Here is a 20,310-nt window from a genome sequence, read left to right as displayed (position 1 = left end):
TGAAAAATTTGAAAGTGTGGGATGGAAGGATGAACCTTCATCATGGGGACACCACCCGGTTGGGGAAAGCACGAGGTTTTAAAAGGCATGCCTATGGGTGATGGACCCCTCGGTGTGATGTGAGAAGACACGTGTGGTGCACTTAATGGAGGCGGAAAGAAAGGTGCAACAAAACTAATGGGTGGGAGATTAAATGGATTTGTCATTTGAGTTGTTGTGGGAAAAGTGTTAGGTTCCTTTTGTCCATTAGATGCAAATGAATAGGTAGATAAATCACCAAAATCATATTGACCATGAGATAGAAAAATTGAAGAAAAAGATAAAGGAGTACTTACCATAGGTTCTTGCAATTGTTTACCTTTTCTTGAGTGCAATTTGAAATACTTATCCTCTTTAGTGCTAATGTACCAATACTCGGTATAGATAGTTCCTTCATCATGAGCATCCTCGATATCTTGCGGAAAAGAGGGAGTAAAACTAAAGATTGAGAAGTATCATGTGTACTTGACATGGGAGTGAATGAAGGTGAAGCAAAAAATGGCTTGTACTCCATGATAGTTTCTACATAAGGGTGATCAGTCCTTTGTGAAACTTCCATCCTTCTTGCAAAATCATTAGACCGGCGCACCGCATCTAAAGGGGAAAAGTCAAATTTACCTTTAATTTGCTGTTGAGCTTGAGACATGAGAATGAGGTCGTATTCAGCTTGTGAAATCTTGTATGGTTTGTGGACTTCATGGTAGTCCGAAGACTCTAGCCATGTTGGATGGAGAAGCAAGCTATGAAACCCACTCCGTTGTCGTCCTCTTGTTGTTCTTGCTTCTTGCAAAGGGCTTTTGGATTAAAGGTTGAGGTTTCGTGGAAGAGAACCTTGCTCTCATACCATGTGAAGAAGATCCTAATGCAGAAACATAAACAAAAGCGTACGACAAAGCATAAATTCAGAAAAACATAGCTAGGGTTAGGGTAACACATAGACAATTAATCAATGAATACTAAATATACAAAGCTGCTGCAGCAAACAAACCGTAGAAGAATGAAAATTGTACCTTGAACTTGTGTCTCAATGATCAAGGTAGAGGTGTTGAGCGAGAGTGTGTCATACTCTTGAGGGATCCCGAAATGCAGCAAAGGCAGCCTTTGAGAGTGGAACACCAGCAAATGCAGCGAAGAAGGTTAGATTTGATGTAGAGATGCAGTGAAGAGAGAGAAATACCAAAAAATGAAGGTATTTGAGGAGAGAGAAAAAGTGGTTGACAACAGATGTGTGCAAACGCAGCAACCAAGAGCGAGGCGACAAGCAGAGAGAGGAAACACCAAATGCAGATGTGAGATGGTGAGGCAACAGTAAGAGAGTGATTGTGATAATTACTTGAGCACTTGGACAATCTGAACGCAGCACCGAAGTGGTCGCTTGCACTTGAGAAGGATCGCATAGCAGCAAACGCAAACTTGGGAGTGGTAGGATCAACAAGTGAGAGTTGGATGTGGGTAATGGAGACTGGAATTAGGTGCCAGATGGTAGCAAGCAGCAATGGGAAGCCTTGACCGTGATGTCCTCCGCGAATGGGGTGTGGGCAATGGAGATACAGCTGCTGAAACTTGCAAAAACGAGATTCAAGCTGAATGGAGGGCGGCTAGCCTATTTATAGAAAGTTTTGGGACCTTGTATTGCGCACGATTTAAAAATCTCTCAAACCACACACCAATTTAGGTATTTAATTATTGAGCATTTTTGGGGCTGTTTAAGAGGCTAATTCTCTCTTCCACCTTTGTTCAAACTCTCTCCTCTCTCTCGAGTCAACTCTCTCTCTTCGGTTTAGATTCACTCTGCCTAAGAGTACTTGTGCAAGTTTAGATTCTCTCAGCTTGACAATATTTGTTTGAAGTATCCTTGTCTTTCTCTCTCCACGACATTAAACTAGTGTTTCTCTCCTCCTTGATGCCAAGTTAATGTTGATAGTAATGCTGTGTTAACATCAAACATAATGTTTATATTAAAATCAGTACTAACATTAACATAGACTTTAAATGCTAAGATGGTAGTAACATTTAATTTCACATTAATATTAAAAAGTATGATAACATCAACAATAAATTTTAAATGGACAAAAATAACTGTCAATGAAAATACTAATGCCTACACAAGTTATAAGATTTCAGCTTTCAATGATGGTTTGCCACAGCTCTGGAGTGGCAACTCTTTGGACTTCAATCATCAAAACCATTGAAATCCTTGTGCACAAGCATCAACCCAACACAAAAAAATTTGAGTATGAGTACCAGACAAGAAACATACCTTGTCATCATACCCACCACTTGCGCCTGTTAGCAGATATGTCAGCTCACGTGAATCTGAGTTGCAGAGGCTTGGGCACATTATTTAGGTTATTTAGGCATTTTTTATTGTGTCATTTTATGGTCATATTGGGCATTTATTGCTGGCCAATTTGACATATTTTATGGCATTATTTGTGCCTATTTATTCTGGACTGCTCCTCCTCAGTTGTTCAATTTACCACTTGGAGTTCCCATGGAGAGAGGAGCGGGGGCTAGTGCCCATGCAGCCAGTGACTCACTGTTGTATGCGACAATCTTGTGTCTGATATATGGATTCCATTTCCCGAGCATACATTTGAGTTCTCATCTGTATTGTGTTCTTTCTTTCCCTTTCTCTTTTGTCTTGTGTTTCAGCAGTTTATTACAGTTTATGTATTTCTTTCCCTTTCTCTTTTGTCTTGTGTTTCAGCAGTTTATTACAGTTTATGTTTACGCTTCCATTGTTGCACCACTTCTAACATGGTATCAGATTTCAGGATTTGTGCTCTTGCTGTGTTTTCTTGCTGATTTTAGGACTGTTTTCACCCTTGTTGATCAGGTGACCGCTGCTCCATACAGGCGATCTGTTTTACTTGCATTTTCTGCAGATTTGCCATCGCTTGTTGTCTACAGCCCCTCTACTACCTGCATTTTCAGTTTTCAGGCTGTTGCGACAGTTTTCCAGCCTATTTGTGGCAATACTCAGTCTATGTTTTGGTGTTCCTGACTTCTTGGCTGGGTGATTGTACCTTCAGGCCGTTTTTACTGTTTTTGGCAGTTTTTGATTGATTTTTTGACTTTTTGCAGCAGTTTTTGTCTTCTTTTGGTCAGATTTTGGGTTATCCTGTATGTGAACTCTTGTTTTTTGCAGTTTGTATGGCTGTGTTTCCTCTCCAAATACCTTCTCTTCTCTACTTCTCTTCTAAATCCTCTATAGATGGTTCCTTCATGCATATCCCTTGATGACGAGCTCCATGGAGGTTCAGGTGAGGCTCTTGTAGCTTCAGAGAGGGGTTCGAAGATGAAGAAGTCGAAGGCCCAGTGTTACCATTGTGGCAAGAAGGGCCATTTACGGAAGGATTGCAAAGAGTTAGCGGCTTCCAGGAAGAAAAAGGAGCAGAAGACGAAGCGGGATGCGGACTCCTTCGACAAGTCATCATCTGTCTTAGATTCCAACTCAGATTCTGTGGCCAAGGCGAAGTCCAAGGCACGGGAGGGATTTTCTTCTTAGAAATTGGTGGCCCCTTCCTCAGCTACTTTCTAGTGGTGGTGATGAGGTCATCCCTCACGACTCTCCAATACCAGAGAGGGAGTGTGAGAGGGTGGTGAGATGGGGTAGCCGCGCCTCATCTTTATTTGTATACAGATGCACAGGATCCAGAGAGGGACGTCCCTGACGCATTGATGAAGTTTGACAGGATCAAATCCTAGAGTTAGGATTGACATCCAGGTTCATGATGTGTTGGTTACTTGACAGAGAGTGGGTGGCTTTTGTCTGGAGCTCACATGAGGGGACACTTGGCGGTCTAGCCAAAGGAGGAGAATTCATGGTCATTTATGCGGTGTGGCATTGGTGACAGGATGGTCAAATGTGCTACATTAGTGGCATTGTTGACAGTCATTGAGAGCTGCTATGATCTTCTCTATCTTCAGGAGTTGGTATGATCGACATCGACATCAGGTTCTCTTCGAGGCACCTTGGTGGTGGCTTGATTGTGAGAATGCATGGATCTTGAGCATGGTTGCAGCTATGGAGGTTGGAAAGTGGTGATTAGAATCATTGCAACATGGACAAATGACACTAACTGTTAGTTGAGTGAATTAGGTTCCAAGATTGAATGCTTGGACTCATAAACACAATCTCAAGTAGGACATGACAATGACACTTAGTGTAGTATAAAGTACGATAGCATTGCATTGAAAGATGAACCAAGTACATGTCTTTATAGCTTTCCAGCTTCTCTACTCTCCTCATTGTGCTTATGGGATACAAGTCTCCTCATCATGGAGCATACATCATTTGACCTATTTTCCAGCACCCCCCTCAAATGATAAATTCCTACACTTGTTGGCTTTTGCTCCCCCTACATGATAACATGGCCCGGGAGACTAGCTCATGGGTAGCCTTGTAAAGTCAAGCTTGAAATTTTACATTTTTTGACAAGGGTTTTTTCAGTACAAATCCACTAACGGAAAGAAAACATTCACTACGGGAAAAATATGATCCACTATGGGAAAGATACAATGAAAATTTCTTTAGAACAATCTGTCAGTGTTGTTGATGGTGGCAGAAGCATCTTCTTCTTCTTCCTCTTCTTCATGCATAAACTGGCTTTGGTGGTGATCTTGCACTTGTTGTGCTCTCTTCTTGTGGAAACATTCACTGGCTACACGGTCAGTCTTGCCACAATAATGTCAAATAATTCAGTCCTTGTTGTTGTTGGTGGTGAATCCTGGACCACGTCCTTTGTTGCATAAGTATCCTTGGTGTACAAGAGGTTATCCCTTGAGTTGGTTTCTTTTACATCCTTGCTTTTAAATTTGCTTTCTCCATCAAGTAGTGAGTGCTCAATGTCTTTGAGTAAGAGACTAGGAACATTACTTAGTGTCGAACCAAGGTTCTCATATGGTTCATGATTAACACTGGCAAGTAGCATTGCTATTGCCTCATCCTCATCAATGTTTTTTTAAAGAGCTGCAAGTTGAGTTTTAAGGCTCTTGAACTTATTAATGTGCACAACCATAGAGGAACTATCTTTTACATCCAACTTATAAAATTACATGAATAATTTTACCTTTGAGTTCTTTGCTTGGGTGCCAAAGATCCTATCAAGCTCTTCCCATGCCTTCTTTGCATCCCTGATGCCGGAAATATGATGTAATACATCATCGGATAGACCCCAAGCAATAATACCTAGAGCTTTGTTGTTCATCTTCTTCCATGCCTTTGTCTTAGGCTGAACTTCTGCAGCACCTTCATCTTTAGCATCTTCCTCCTTGTCATCAGCATCTTCTTCCTCGTCTTCAAACAAGTCCCACAAATCTTTTTGCATGAGGTGGTACATGGTCTTTTCCTTCCAGGCATGAAAGCCTTTCCCATTAAACTTTGCTATCTGCTCTAGTTCCTTCATTTTAGAAGGAGGTCTTACCACGAGAATTCTCGTGCAGTGTCTATCCTTTTACAAGAAGATTGAGATTTACAAGGGATTTGATCTATGTGACTTTAAATCATTACACAAAATGAGAATAATCTTCGAAGCAGGAATCAGAAGGTGAGTTACTCTTGAGTAAGTTGAAAACTCAAGTGCCAAGAAGCACTATTTGAGTATCAATAGATACTATGTCTTGAATGAAGACCTTGATGTTAAACTTGATGTTGATGCTTAGGCTTCTCAAACCTTCCTTTTATTGAATTTGAAGACTGCACTTAGCAAAGACTGAGAAAATCTGAGTGGCAAAGACTTCAATATGATGAAGTGAGAGAAAAGCTTAAACTATTGTAGCTATGGAGTTCTTTTGTCACTTTTTCTGTTAGGGTTTTTTGGTGACTAGTTTTTTCCTTTTGGTAGTGCGATCTGTGGACAATTTGAGTCGAGATTTTGTCTGAAGGTAGCCTAGACCATGGGCTACAAAAGCCCTAACGTTGCAGGACATAATGGCGGCGGCCTTCATCAACACAAACTGTATGACCACTGTTAGGCGCAGAGTTGGACAGGTTGATGAATTCCTACAATGCTACTCAAACAAGCGACCAATGTCCGCCTGTGATGTGACAAGAACCTATGCAGGGAGTTACGGAAGAGATCCCTAGAAGAATGTTAGTGAAGATATGGCTTAGTTTGTTCTCCCTGAGTCCTCCAACAAAGATCAGTATAGGCTGGCTATGGTAGACCAAAGGAATAGAGTGAAAAGGGAGTGAGAGATGAAGTTATGTGCTTGGACTAAGTTTGCCAGAGGTTGTGGGAGACTAAGAGAGCAATGAGGAGAGTTAGCCTATGCTCACCATGGTTTTGATACCATGTGAGAATGCATGGATCTTGAGCACGGCTGGAGCTATGGAGGTTGGAAAGTGGTGACTAGAATCATTGCAACATGGACAAATGGCACTAATTGTTACTTGAGTGAATTAGGTTCCAAGATTGAATGCTTGGACTCATAAACACAATCTCAAGTAGGACGTGACAATGACATAGTGTAGTACAAAGTACGATAGCATTGCATTGAAAGATGAACATGTCTTTATTTCTTTCTAGCTTCTCCACTCTCCTCACTATGCTTATGGGATACAAGTCTCCTCATCATGGAGCATACATCATTTGACCTATTTTCCAACATTGATCACCCATTGCTTGGGTATCCATGGTTTTACTTAGTGGTTCTATGTTGTATGGTTAATGATTCATTCTCATTGTACCATTGTATTGTCACCCATGATCTGAGAGATGGTGTTAGGAGATATGTCAGCTCATGTGTGAGTTTGAGCTGCAGAGGCTTGGGCACATTATTTAGGTTATTTAGGCATTTTTTATTGTGTCATTTTATGGTCATATTGGGCATTTATTGCTGGCCGACCTGACATATTTTATGGCATTATTTGTGCCTATTTATTCTGGGCTCCTCCTCCTTAGCAATTCAGTTTACCACCTGGAGTTCCCATGGAGAGAGGAGCCGGGGCTAGTGCCCACGCAGCCAGTGACTCACTGTTGTATGCGACAATCTCGTGTCTGATATATGGATTCCATTTCGCGAGCATACATCTGAGTTCTCATCTGTATTGTGTTCTTTCTTTCCCTTTCTCTTTTGTCTTGTGTTTCAGCAGTTTATTACAGTTTATGTTTACGCTTCCGTTGCTGCACCACTTCTGACAGTGCCCCCCTTGCACGCTCGGTGTCCGTCTTGCTAGTAGTGTCCCATACCACCCTAAACGAGATAAAGACATATGTGTTAGGTGTGAACCATCACAATTCTATGAGCAAAAGTGGTTTTGTGCATGTCATTGGATCTCATGTCCAATTGTAGGTTGACACTTTGATACCAATGAAATGTTTCCATAGGATCCAACTTGCACGAGACACAACACAAAGCATATTCACAAATAAAAGGGATTGGACATTAGACTCTCTTCTCAGCCATAGAGCCAAATAGGCTCACCCCTCAGCTTGGAATCTAGCAGCACTCTAGGTCACAATCACATCCTAGGAGTTGGCGTCCCACAAATGGGCCAAGAGTGGTGATCATATCACACAATGAATGCGCACAATAGGGCCTCTAGTCCTGTAAATAGGACTTGGCTATGCTAACCTCAAAGTATACTAAGTGCGTTCGCACTAAGTCACTTCATGATCACTGTGACCAATCCTTTTAGCTCCCATCCGGATGTCCAAGGACATAACAAGTAGCTTGGTTTTAAGGAAGGGTAAACCCACCAAACTAGGATGAAAACATGATAGTAGATGGGTTCCGCATCTCTCAGTTTGGCAATGATATTGTGTGAGAGTGCATAGCGGAAGAGGAATGTGGAGAGAAGAGAGAGAACAAATATAAAATGCAAAAGAATAGTTGGAACGTCGATCCAAAAGCAATAACGCAAGGTTGCTCACAATCAACCTCACACACTGCAAGATGCGTTAGTGAGAGCACTGGATTGATGGCAAAAGATCCATCATTTGACCGAGGAAGATATGGGAGAATGATGATGGCTGGAATGGTGATTTGATTTGTATGTGGGAGGCATGGATTGGGCAGCTATGAATAGGGCGTGACTAGCAAACAAGGTCGCCTTGATGATGATGATATCGTTTGACCAAACTAGCAGCAAATGCACTCTAATCTCTACCTAATGTGTTTGGAATGATGAAGATTGACACATGTGAATTAATGACAGGCTGAGATATTGAAAAAGCTCTAGAAGTCCATGTTTGAGGCAGATCGAGCCTTACAAGTAGGAGATGAATCCATTAGATGGAAATGTCGAGTTGATCATGTATATTTCAAACTATGGAGACCATTGAGAAAGGGGATTCAATGAAAGGGTCTCTATTTGGAAAAGAAACAACATGGGATATTCAAGAGAGATTCGATTAGAAAAACTTTGCTATAGATGATGGCTATTCACTTTGCGAAGTTTGGATATGGGTCAGGAAAGGTCAACAACTTAAGTGCCGATTACTCTATATGAGTGGCATGTTAGTCCTAGCGCAGGACACCTAGGGTTAACAAGACTTCTAGTCTTGTTAAGAGAGTTTTAGTGGCCTCGAATGTGTATGGACATCCTAGATTATGTAATCATTTGTAAGAAGTATTAGGTGAATGTTGGGATATAAAGGCCTAGTAACCTTCGTGTATATAGTACACGCACATTGTACATGTGAATGCACCCTTTACGTGTCCTAAGTATAAATACATTTTATTCTTTGTGTACCAATACATTGTTGGTACACTCTTATCGTCTCAAACTCTGTCAAGCCGTCACACTCACTGGTTCACTATTGCTCGACCTCCATCACTCTCTGCTGTGCCCCCCTCTAGTTTCAACAATTGGTATCAGAGCTTAAGGTTCTGTGTACGCTTCCCAACTCGAACGCGACCTTCAGCAGGCAAGCGACAGGTAGAGTCGACTAGTAGCAGACGTGCAGACAAGACCATGTGGCACTGGGCAGCGGGCGTGGATCAGGCGCCTGCTACTGCGCGCGGTACTACTGCTCGACCTCCATCACTCTCTGCTGTGCCCCCCTCCAGTTTCAACAATTGGTATCAGAGCTTAAGGTTCTGTGTACGCTTCCCAACTCGAACGCGACCTTCAGCAGGCAAGCGACAGGTAGAGTCGACTAGTAGCAGACGTGCAGACAAGACCAGGTGGCACTGGGCAGCGGGCGTGGATCAGGCGCCTGCTACTGCGCGCGGTGAAGACGTGCAGGCGATGATTGGAACGACGCAACGTGCAGGTGACCTCTGCGGGCGGTTCGCGTGATGAGTGACAGGCAGGCGGCGTCGGCGGGCAAGCGTCAGTCAGACGTGACGGTTCTCGACGTGGACAGGTGGGCGACGTGACGTAACGGGGGTTAACGGACCCCCCCGTTAGTTCCTTCGTTTTTTTTAAAACAAATCAAAATTTTCTCTAATCCCCTCATTACCACTTACCTTGGTGGGTGTTCACACACGAGAGGCACAATTTCAAAATCTGTGCAAATCGGGCCATAGAATTTGGGGCTTTTTCCAGATTTGGCATCATTCATGCCTATCAGTGACTTTTGAGTCAGAAATTGCAGACATAGCGAGTGGTGACCTCAATGAAATTGGGGATTTTGCAAATTTTGTTGAAATTTTGCCTTTTTGGGTAAAATTTACTGACATTGGATCCCAGAAATTTGGGGCTTTTCATGCATTGGCAAAGCTTTACTCAACTGGGTCAGATTGATTGACATTCATGCAATTTTGGACTTGAAATTTTGGGGATTTGCGAAAAATTTGGTAAATTTTTGCATCTTTTGCCCGTGCAGTGGTTGGTTAATGTACAAACAATAGAGATTTATTTCTGGTTGAGGAAAAACAGCAGGTACTTTACTGGTTCAGCTTGTGCTTCCGCAGATTAGTGCATTTACTCTTGTGTTCGTGATAAAATGGCTGCAACTTCTTCCAGTTCAGACATCAAGAGTTTGATGGAGATCAAACGGTTTGATGGTCATGGCTTTGATCTTTGGAAAGACCATATGCAGGGCATTTTGTTCCTGAAGGATTGTGAGGATGCTTTGCAGGAAGATAAACCCGCACTAATGTCTGATGCAGATTGGGCAAGAGTGAATAAAAAGGTTGTGGCTTACATAAAGATGGGTGTCACTTATGACATTTTAACAGACATTAAGGGTTTAGACATAGGTTATGCAATATGGGAGAAGCTGAAGACTACTTATGAGATCACCACACTTGTTAATCAGGTGCATTTAATGCGCAAGTTGGTGAATATGGGACTGGATGAGTCAAAGCCTGCAGCTGAGTACCTGAGTGCATTTACAGGGATTCTAAATCAGCTCAAAGATGCAAACTTGGACTATGATGATAAGTTGAGGGCGATCTTTTTGATCATGACACGACCGGACTCGTGGGAAACCTTGGTGGTTTCTCTCAGCAATAACCCCAATCTCTCATATGATGGGGTGAGGGGTTCTATCTTGAATGAAGAAATCAGACGTATGTCTAGTGGAGAAGGCAACAACTCAGCTTATAATGTAAGAGGCAGGGTTGAAAAGAAAAATGCATATGTAGGGCAGAGAAATAGGAGCAAGAGCAAAGGAAAGGATAAGAGTGACATTACTTGCTATCATTGTGGTCGGAAGGGCCACAAGAAACCTGATTGCAGGTACTACAAGAAGGAACAAGAGAGAAAGAAGAATGCAAGAGATAAAAAGAAGAAAGAAGAAAAGATAGATGCATTGGAGACATCCACAGGCAAAGAAAAGGCCAATGTGGCCTCTAGTGTGGTCATAGAGGAGCTTTCAGATACAGAGGCTGATGTATTATGTGCAGTTGATTATGATGCCCTTGTATGTCACATGCAGGATATGCAGATTACCAAGGCTGATGTGATTGATGCACTCTTGTCTGTTGATGATGGTGTCACTCAGACTTGGATTGTAGACTTTGGTGCCTCTTTCCATGTAACTCCTTGCTTGGAGTGTTTTGCTATGTTCAATGCAGGCAATTATGGAAAGGTGTACCTTGGAAATAACCATGCTTGTAGCATTGATGGGATTGGTACCGTACACTTGTCTTTAGACAATGGTCAAGAGCTTGTGTTGAAAGATGTCAGATATGTGCCTGGCATTAAAAAGAGTTTACTGTCTGTTAGCTTGACTTGCATGGCTACACCACATTGTTTGGTGGTGGTTTGTGGAAAGTGAAAAAGGTTCCATGCTGATTGCAAAAGAAACCAAGAAAGGCACATTGTATTGTTTGCACTCTAAAGCCTTGAATGGCAAGTTTCTTGCAGTTGCTGAAATTTGCAGCCACTTGGAGTTATGGCATAAGAGATTAGGCCATATGAGCCAAAAAGGACTTGATGTCCTTACCTCTCTGAAGAGGGTTGATGGAAAAGGCTCTAAACTTGATTTTTGTAATGAGTGTCAGTTTGGAAAGCAAATAAAAAATTCTTTTTACTCTAATGTCTCTCGTAAGTCCAATGTCTTGGACTTAGTGCATTCTAATGTATGTAGTATGCCCGTGAAATCATTGGTTGGTGCTGCATATTTTGTCTCCTTTATTGATGACTGTTCCAAGAAGGGTGTACTTGCTGAAAAAGAAAAGTGATGTGTTTGCTGTTTTTAAAACTTTTCATGCATTTGTGACCACTCAGACAGGTAGAAAGCTGAAATGCTTGCGAACTGATAATGGGGGTGAGTTCACATCGACTGAATTCAAGTCCTTTTGTGACTTGCATGGTATTAAGAGGGAGCTTACAGCCCCTTATAGCCCTTCTTCAAATGGGGTGGCTGAAAGATATAACAGGACTTTATGTGAAAGAGTGCGGTGCATGTTGTCCATTGCTAATCTCCCTCATGCATTTTGGGGAGAGGCACTCAAAACCGCGGTTCACATTTGCAATCGCTCTCCAAACAGATCCTTAAATAATGGCATCCCTGAGGAGGTTTGGTTTGGCAAATCAGCCTCATATGACCATTTACGCATTTTTGGCTGTGATGCCATTGTGCATGTTAGGAATGAACCGAGGAATAAACTTGACCCAAAATCTACCAAAGGTATCTTCATGGGCTATGGTGATGAGGGTGAATTTGGCTACAGAGTGTGGTTACCTCAGTCCAATAAAATTATTTGCAGTCGTAATGTTGTGTTTAATGAGGCAAAATTGCTGAAAGTCACTCTAGCCTCCAATGAAGATCTAAAAAAGATAAAATTTCAGAGTTTGCAGCCACCCATTACTTCAGAAAATGAGCCTCAAGGTGCTGTACCACAGGCTGAAACTGATGATCAGCCGGTTACTTTTGAGCCAGATGATGATGGATAGCAAATAGAAGCACAAGGAGGTCATGGACAGCAAGATAGGCTTGCTGATTATGAAAATGCAGGTGCTGGAAATGAAATTGAAGGTGCTGTATAGCATGAACAGCATGCTGAAAATGGTTTACAGCAGCAAATGAATGCTGAAAATAATATACCTCCTGATGTAGACCCAATTCCTGACGATGTTGATCATTGGGTACGTAGGTCTACACGCGTAAGAAGGCAACCACATAGGTTTGACCCCTCCTTGCATTATGTGATGCTTACAGATGAGGGTGAGCCTCTTACATACAAAGAGGCCAAGTCATGTGAGTTCAGTAGTAAGTGGGAGCTAGCTATGCAGGAAGTGATTAAATCTCTATATGCAAATGATACTTGGGATCTTGTGTCATTACCAAAGGGAAGAAAGCCACTTCCAAACAAATGGGTGTACAAAGTCAAGACAGATGATGGGAAACCCAAGTACAAGGCAAGGCTAGTTGCCAAAGGTTATGCACAAAAGAAAGGGAATTGCTCTTATTGCTGTTTTGGATTTAGAGCTGTATCAAATGGATGTAAAAATAGCTTTCTTGCATGGTGACATTGATGAGGAAATCTACATGAAACAGCCCGAGGGCTTTGTAGCTCCTAGAAAAGAGCAGATGGTGTGTAAGCTAAAGCGCAGCCTGTATGGGCTGAAGCAAGCACCACAGCAATGGTACAAAAAGTTTGATACTTTTATGCTATCTCATGAGTTTACACGCAGCCATGCAGATCATTGCTTGTACATGAAAAAGGATATAGATGGTAGCCCCATTATACTTGTTTTGTATGTGGATGATATGTTACTAGCTGGGAAAAGAAAGACTAGCTTGGATGCTCTCAAAAATCAGCTGAAATCAGCTTTCTCCATGAAAGATTTGGGGAATGCAGAGCATATTTTGGGCATGAGGATTCGTAGAGATAGAATGCAGAAATTGCTGTTTTTATCTCAAGAAAAGTACATTGGAAAGGTACTGGACACATTTAACATGGCTGAAGCTAAGCCTTTTGGGGTACCCTTACCCCCTTATCTTAAGCTTAGCAAAGCCAACAGCCCGAAAAATGACGTGGAAGCAAATGCTATGAAGGGAGTTCCTTATGCATCAGCTTGTGGCTCTCTTATGTATGCTATGGTTGCTACTCGTCCAGACATTGCTCATGCAGTGGGAGTTGTTAGCAGGTTTATGTCAAATCCTAGTAAAGCACATTGGGAGGCTGTCAAGTGTATTCTTCGATACCTTAAGGGTACACAAAGAAAAAGTATTTACTATGGGCAGGGTGCGCTTAGTTTGCACAGTTATTGTGATGCAGACATGGCAGGTGACTTGGACACTCATAGGTCCACCAACGGGTATGTCTTTACAGTTGCTGGTGGGGCTGTTTCTTGGTGTTCCAGGTTACAAAACATTGTTGCACTGAGTACCACTGAAGCTGAATACATATCAGCTACGGAAGCTTCTAAGGAAGCTATATGGTTGAGCAGACTTGGAGATGATCTGGGCATGTCTATGGGTACTGCAGTTTTAGGATGTGATAGCGAGAGTGCTGTGTATCTGGCTAAGAATGCCATGTATCATTCACGCACAAAGCATATAGATGTGCGATATCACTTCATCAGACAGATTCTGGAAGATGGTCAAATCACATTGACCAAGATTAAAACACAAGATAACCGTGCAGATGTTCTCACTAAAAGTCGAAGCAAAGCTCAACACGAGCATTGCATTCGACTAGTGGGAGTTTGTTAGCTAGAGGTTCATATCGGACCTTTAAGTGGGAGGTTGTTGGGATATAAAGGGCCGGTAACCTCCATGTATATAGTACACGCACATTGTGCATGTGAACGCACCCTTTACGTGCCCCAAGTATAAATACATTTTATTCTTTGTGTACCAACACATTGTTGGTACACTTATCGTCTCAAACTCTCTCAAGCTGTCACACTCACTAGTTCACTACTGCTCGACCTCCATCACTCTCTGCTGTGCCCCCCTCCAGTTTCAACAGTGAATAAAGCTGAAATGTTAAAATTGGAGGATCTTCTCCATCCTTAAGAATTTTTTTTGGAAAAATGGGAGAGCATCTCCACATATTCTATTGCTGGGTTACCTAGGACACAAGGAGGTCATGATAGTGTGCGTAGTGTGCGTAATTGTCGATCGGCTGACCAAAATGACTAGGCTTATTCCAACCTCATCTGGTATTGAAGCTCCAGAATTGCATAGGTTGTTCAAAGAGAACTTGTACCAATTATGTGGCCTGTTGGGCCAAATATTGCATTTGAAGGCCAGTTTCAAGCAAATACGATTATCTTAGAAGAGTCTTGTCCAGAGAATACAGTTCTGGACTTCAGTGTTTCCATGAACAACAATTCCCCACCTCCAAGCAAAGCTTTAATTCGTGGATGAGCTTGTGCTCTGATACCATGGTGGAAACTGAGACTATCAAACTTTACTATGAAAGAACAATGATGCAAGGGTGTGAAACTGAGTGAATTATGATGGAATCAAATTGTTTGTATGCCTAATATCTTGGATGGGCAATGTAGGTGCAACGTAAAAGGGCTGATGGTCTAACCAGCTGCTTGGCAAGTTGTCCAACTTAGGAATTAGGCTCCAACATGGAACTGGACAAAAATTCTTAAGAATGAGTTCTCACAACTGGGTTAGAATATAGCCTAGATGGACTGAAATCACCTATTTTGTGCATTAAAATGGCCCTCGAGCGCCATTATTAAGGCAAAGAATTTATACTGATAATATACTTAAGACTCGGGCATCTTTCTAGCAAGTTTTAAGCTTAACTTGAGGTTTAAAACTGAAACAATGCTTCTTACACTAGAGGTTTTGAGCTCGATTAGTAGATGCCCAAAAATTTTCATTGTTCAGGAGATGTTGAAATTTTGGAAACTGTAATACCAAGACACCATTATAGTTTCACTTTGCAGACCAATTTTGTAAAAAACCTCCAGATTCATTCGCACCTGCAAAAAGTTTGCAGGTTGCCATTGATTCAAGCATTTTCCTTTTTATCGATTTATTTTCCGTTTCTGCCAAAGCCACAAATATCCATGAAAAAAGTTAAGTGAAAAGCTTGGAATATAAAAAAGAAGTGAAAGGAAAATATAAATACTTTGTAGGACGGTGTCTTATCTATTGAAGTTCATGTGTTTCAGCCTGACTTTTTGGTATGCAGGCATCAAGAATATATTGGAAAAGTCAAACATGTGGCTTTTCAAACTCAAGGCTCTGGGAGGAAGCGTGTTGTTGTTGCCACTGAAGAGAATGCTCTTGCATCGCTCAATCTTCGCACGGGAGAAATATGTAAATATGCAAAACTCTGTTTATCAATCAAATTGTCTAGATGTTTGGATGGTGATTTCAAGCAACAGAAGTCATGCTGTCTAATCTGTTTCTCATCCTGCAATGCAGTTTGGAGACATGTTTTGGGAGATACAGATAAAATTGATGGCTTGGATATAAGTCTTGGCAAATGTAAGCTCACACCATTAGCCATGCTTTGTTAGGCCTGTTAGGATTTTGCTACTATGTATCTTGATGCATTGTGTACTAAATCCAGTTTTAAGAGGTGAAAATATTTTCCAACATTTGTTTTTTCTTACTGGAGGGATATTCTTATGTTCTCAGATGTGAATAATTTGTAACTTCTTACATGGAATTGCCAGATCAGTTGTTTTTGTCTACTGTGTGACTGCACTTCTAATGACAAAAGTCTCTATGTTGTGGTGTTGGGATAGCCACCCACTAGATAAATCTTTGGTAACCAACTTAATTTTGAAGTCAGTTATCTAACAAGTCTCTTTGATGATTCTTTTTCCATCATAACGAGTTTTGACTTTGATGAGTCTTTATCCATCATAATGAGTATTGAAAAGGTTTATGAGACTTTCCAAATTATATGAAAGAGTTGTGGGAGCCATGGTGCATGTTCAGCATAAGACAGGATCAAGTGGTTACAGGGTCACTAAACATACTATATTCAGCCAGCAACTAGAATGTTTAGGGCCCGAAGCTTCCTCATCAGTAAGTCATTCTCATGTATCGTTCAAGATTATAAAGTGGCTAGGTTTTTAGATGCACTTATCATCTGAGCACTACGATTGGATTGCTAACACTTTCTACTCTAAAGAATAGTAAATTTGTGATGAAATGCACTACCTACATACTATAGTTCGTATAAAGTCAATATGGGCAATTTCCTTAGATTTGAAGCAAGCTTTTATAAAAATGATTTGATTCATGCTCAAAAGGGAGCTGCGTTTTGATTTTATTTGGCAGATACCTGCAGAATGGTGCATTCATCAGGCTCTTTTGCTTTCCTCCCACTTGTTGTGACTTTGTTTTTTGGGCGGGGGAGGGGGGGGTGTGCTGGTTTATAATGGGTGACTGTGTTAGGATCTTCTTGGTAGGAAGACTTTTGCAAGCTGGGCATGGCTTTGCTGCAAGAGCTTTACTCTCTTTTTGCACAAGTTACCTTTGGAGTTGCTCGCATCCCAACCAGTCTATGTCAATGTCATCATCAAGCTAGTTCCAAGAGTGGGAGTCTGCTTGAAGCAATCCTACTCTGGAGCAAGAAAGAGCTTGAGGAGCTTTGTGCAAGTATTGAGGACCTATTTCAGTGGGAATTGATTTTGCATTAGCTCTTGCCTGCTCGATCTCTGGTTTTTTTGGTCAAGAAGAAGGACAGGAGCTTGCACTTGTGTGTTGATTATAGGGCTCTCAACAAGCTGCTCTTCAAGAAAAAACCCCTCGGCCTTAAGACTGATCATTCATTGGATCAAGTAGCTGGCTGAATGACTTTGAGCAAGGTAGTTGAAGTCTGGCTATAACAGTTTTTGATTATTTTGGAGGACATTCATAAACTCTCTATGTTGTACACCCTTTTGGTTGTTCGAGTTTGTGGTACTTCCCTTTTTGGCTGACAGATGCACAGACTTACTTTTCCAGTAGGTGTTGCAGGTAGTTGAAGTCTGGCTATAACAGCTATGGATTATTTTGGAGGACATTCATAAACTCTTTATGTTGTACACCCTTTTGGTTGTTCAAGTTTGTGGTACTGCCCTTTTTGGCTGACAGATGCACAGACTTACTTTTCCAGTAGGTGCTGCAGCCTCTCTTGGGAAATATGCTATTGTTTTCATTGCTGATATCTTGGTTTATACTAAAGTCTCGAAAGCAACAATAGTATGGAAGAAGAATCCAAGTGCTATATGGGCCAATCATGATGGGATGCCAAGGCCTATATATAGAATGGTAGTCATATATGCCAAAGCTTATATTATAGAATGGTAATTCAATGCCCTTGTGCTGCACATACCTGTTGGCCAGTAAACAAGCCTACACATATTTTTTCCCCTTGTTGCGATTGAAATGGTCAGAAAGAGTTAAGTCAACCATCGATAAATTTGATATGCAATAGTTACGTGAGTGGTATGTATAAATAACCCATGTGCTTTGAAGAGATAGATGGAAACCATATTGGGTGATGACAGAGTGAGCGCATTAATGAAAAATTACATGTGGAATACGGTCTCACAGCTATAGCATGATGAATCCCTTCACTATCAAATGACAACTGAAAATCAGATTCGAGAGCGTCATGGATGAAGAAACGAGTGCATAATTAATTTTATATGTGCGACTCAGTTTGTTTACTAAGATGCAAGAACTCAAACGTCTACAAAGTTGAATGTAAGGCCAATAGATTGATAAAGGGTACAAAGCAAGGCTGGTGGCAAAGGCTTATGCATAAACATATGGTATGAAGAGATGCATAATCCAGTAGCAAAGATGATCACCATAAGCAATGAGTGGGAAGTTTGATTCCTTTGGATCTTCATTCTCTCTTTTGAGTCGTGTTTTAGAGATGTGTGTCTTACAGTTTCTGTGAGAGCCAAGGTGTGACAGCTGGGTGAAGAAGCAGATAAGTATGTATTTTTGGAGAAACTGTAGGAGAAATTCTGTTCCGGTATTGTATAAGGGGCCTTATCCTGAACTCATGGTTGCACCAAGCACCCACATCCACTTGGATTAAAAGGCTCATGTTTGTATTCATGAGCTACAGTGCAGTATTAAAACTTACATAGGCTTCATACCGACTACCGCACAAGTGAATGATGCAATCTCTGGAGAGAGGTGTGCTGCCTGCTGGTGGTGGTGTCATGTCATTGTTGCTCTGAGACTCTCTGCTGCTGCATTTGCAGCCTATTTGCAAAATACAGGTCTCTGCTGCTCCATGCTGGCTCCGGAAGGCTTCATTGATTACCACACAAGGAAAGACCAGTGCTCATCCTTTCCATTTGGAGATCGCATCCAAACAAAGGTGCTGCTGTCGGCTGCCTTTGCATTATTTCACTGTTGCTCCAAGACTCTTAGCTGCTGCTTTTACAATCCCTGCTGCAAAATGCAGGTCTCTGCTGCTCCATGACAGGTTTAGAAGGTTTAGTCCTGCTGCTTGTGCTGCTCAAAGTCTCCAGAGTCAAGACTGCTGCTGAACACAGATTTGCTGAATCCTGCAGCTGGCATGTTGTTAAAACACAGCCCTGCTGCTCCATTGCTGCTGTCCAGGAGGTGCTACAGCCTAGTGCTAATCACAGCCTGCCACATCATATCACAGCTTCGTACAGCAACGTTTTGGCTGTCTACACCTATGCCCATGGCTGATCAGCTGATCCTTCATCCTTTGGCATTGTGTTTGGGTGGTTTTTCTCAGCATTGTGTCGGGGGTATGATGCAGTTGTTCCACTTTCAGCATCTCCCAGCCATCTCTCAGTCTGCTCCATTCACAGACAGAAGCATGAACAGACTCTTCTTTGCCTTTGCCACCATGCCCATCAAGAATCAATTGGATATCACCTGCCTTTGATAGGGACCGAAGAGCTGTCACCAATGTGAATTTGCCTATGCGAAGGTCCTATAGAGCCAATGCCATCTGAAGGAGTCGTGTGAGTGGATCTGCTGCTATCCATGATCCCCTGATGAGGCTGTGGAGCCATCATTGCCACATTAAAAGCTGCCAGCATCCAAGCCTCAATGACCTCTAGATGTAGGAAGGCTGTTGATGAAGCAGCCATCTCTCCTGAGTCCTTTGAAGATTTTTCCTTCTTGGTGTCCTTCTTGTTCTTCTTGGGGCAAGCCTTCTTCTAGTGACTTGTCTTGCCATAGATGTGGCAAGTAGACTCCTTTACCTTGTCTTTCTTGGTCTTCTCTTTCATCTTCTTCTTGCTATCCCTTCCCTTCTTTTGGGAAGATTAATTGGTTAACACCTCCATCTTTGGAGGGTTTTGACCTTTGAGTTGTTCCTCCTAATCCAAGACTATGAGAACTAATGTGTATTGCCTATAAAGATGGTTTGAAAAAGGACCTCCATCATCATGGGGGGTACACCAAACTCAGCTTTAATGATCTCATGTGGTACTGATGGTTTGCTACGGATCATCCATGAGAGGATGATGATATGTGTTCTCCAATCTATATCCATAGATATGTAACCAAGCCAAGGATCCAAACAAGTGCATCATACATTATGGCTGGTGTGACCAATGTGTCAAATAGCCACCTTTGTGTGGGAGTCTCTTGGAAGTGTACTTGGTGGCACGCTCTCCATCATGGCCAATGTTGCATATCCTTGTGTGAGTTGCGCTCTGGCTGCCTATGCCATGGTGAATCTCCTACCAAATGTAGTGAATGTGACTCGTAAGTAGACATATGAGTCTACAACCTCCACCTGTCTTGCTCCAAGGGTGAAGACTAATATTAATTGTCAATCCACATAGTGTACAAAAGCTATGAAGAGCACGGAGATGTGTTGTGGATTGTCCTATGATTCAGAGACTAGAATTATACCATCAACATAAAGCATAATAGAGACTAATGTACTTGCTATCTCCACCCGTCACCTCCTTGTGTGATGTGGTCTTTTATCTCGTCGATGTAG

The 20,310-nt window shown here is 41.9% G+C and overlaps 1 protein-coding gene across 1 annotated transcript in view; it reads left to right on the top strand.

Annotated features, from left to right (window-relative positions):
- The window catches only part of LOC148027528 (uncharacterized), a 94,368-nt gene that overhangs the window by 16,576 nt on the left and 57,482 nt on the right, over window positions 1–20,310 (top strand). Inside the window, exons 2-3 of the mRNA XM_087689259.1 lie at window positions 15,550–15,677; window positions 15,786–15,848. Coding sequence (XP_087545385.1) covers window positions 15,550–15,677; window positions 15,786–15,848 — 191 coding nt within the window. The remainder of the gene's footprint in view (window positions 1–15,549; window positions 15,678–15,785; window positions 15,849–20,310) is intronic.

The sequence above is a fragment of the Lygodium microphyllum genome, chromosome 12, assembly GCF_053477565.2.
Source record: "Lygodium microphyllum isolate KBCC chromosome 12, Lygodium_microphyllum_v1.1.10, whole genome shotgun sequence".
NCBI classification, from domain to species: Eukaryota; Viridiplantae; Streptophyta; class Polypodiopsida; order Schizaeales; family Lygodiaceae; genus Lygodium; species Lygodium microphyllum.
This window is presented reverse-complemented; position numbering and strand designations above follow the sequence as displayed.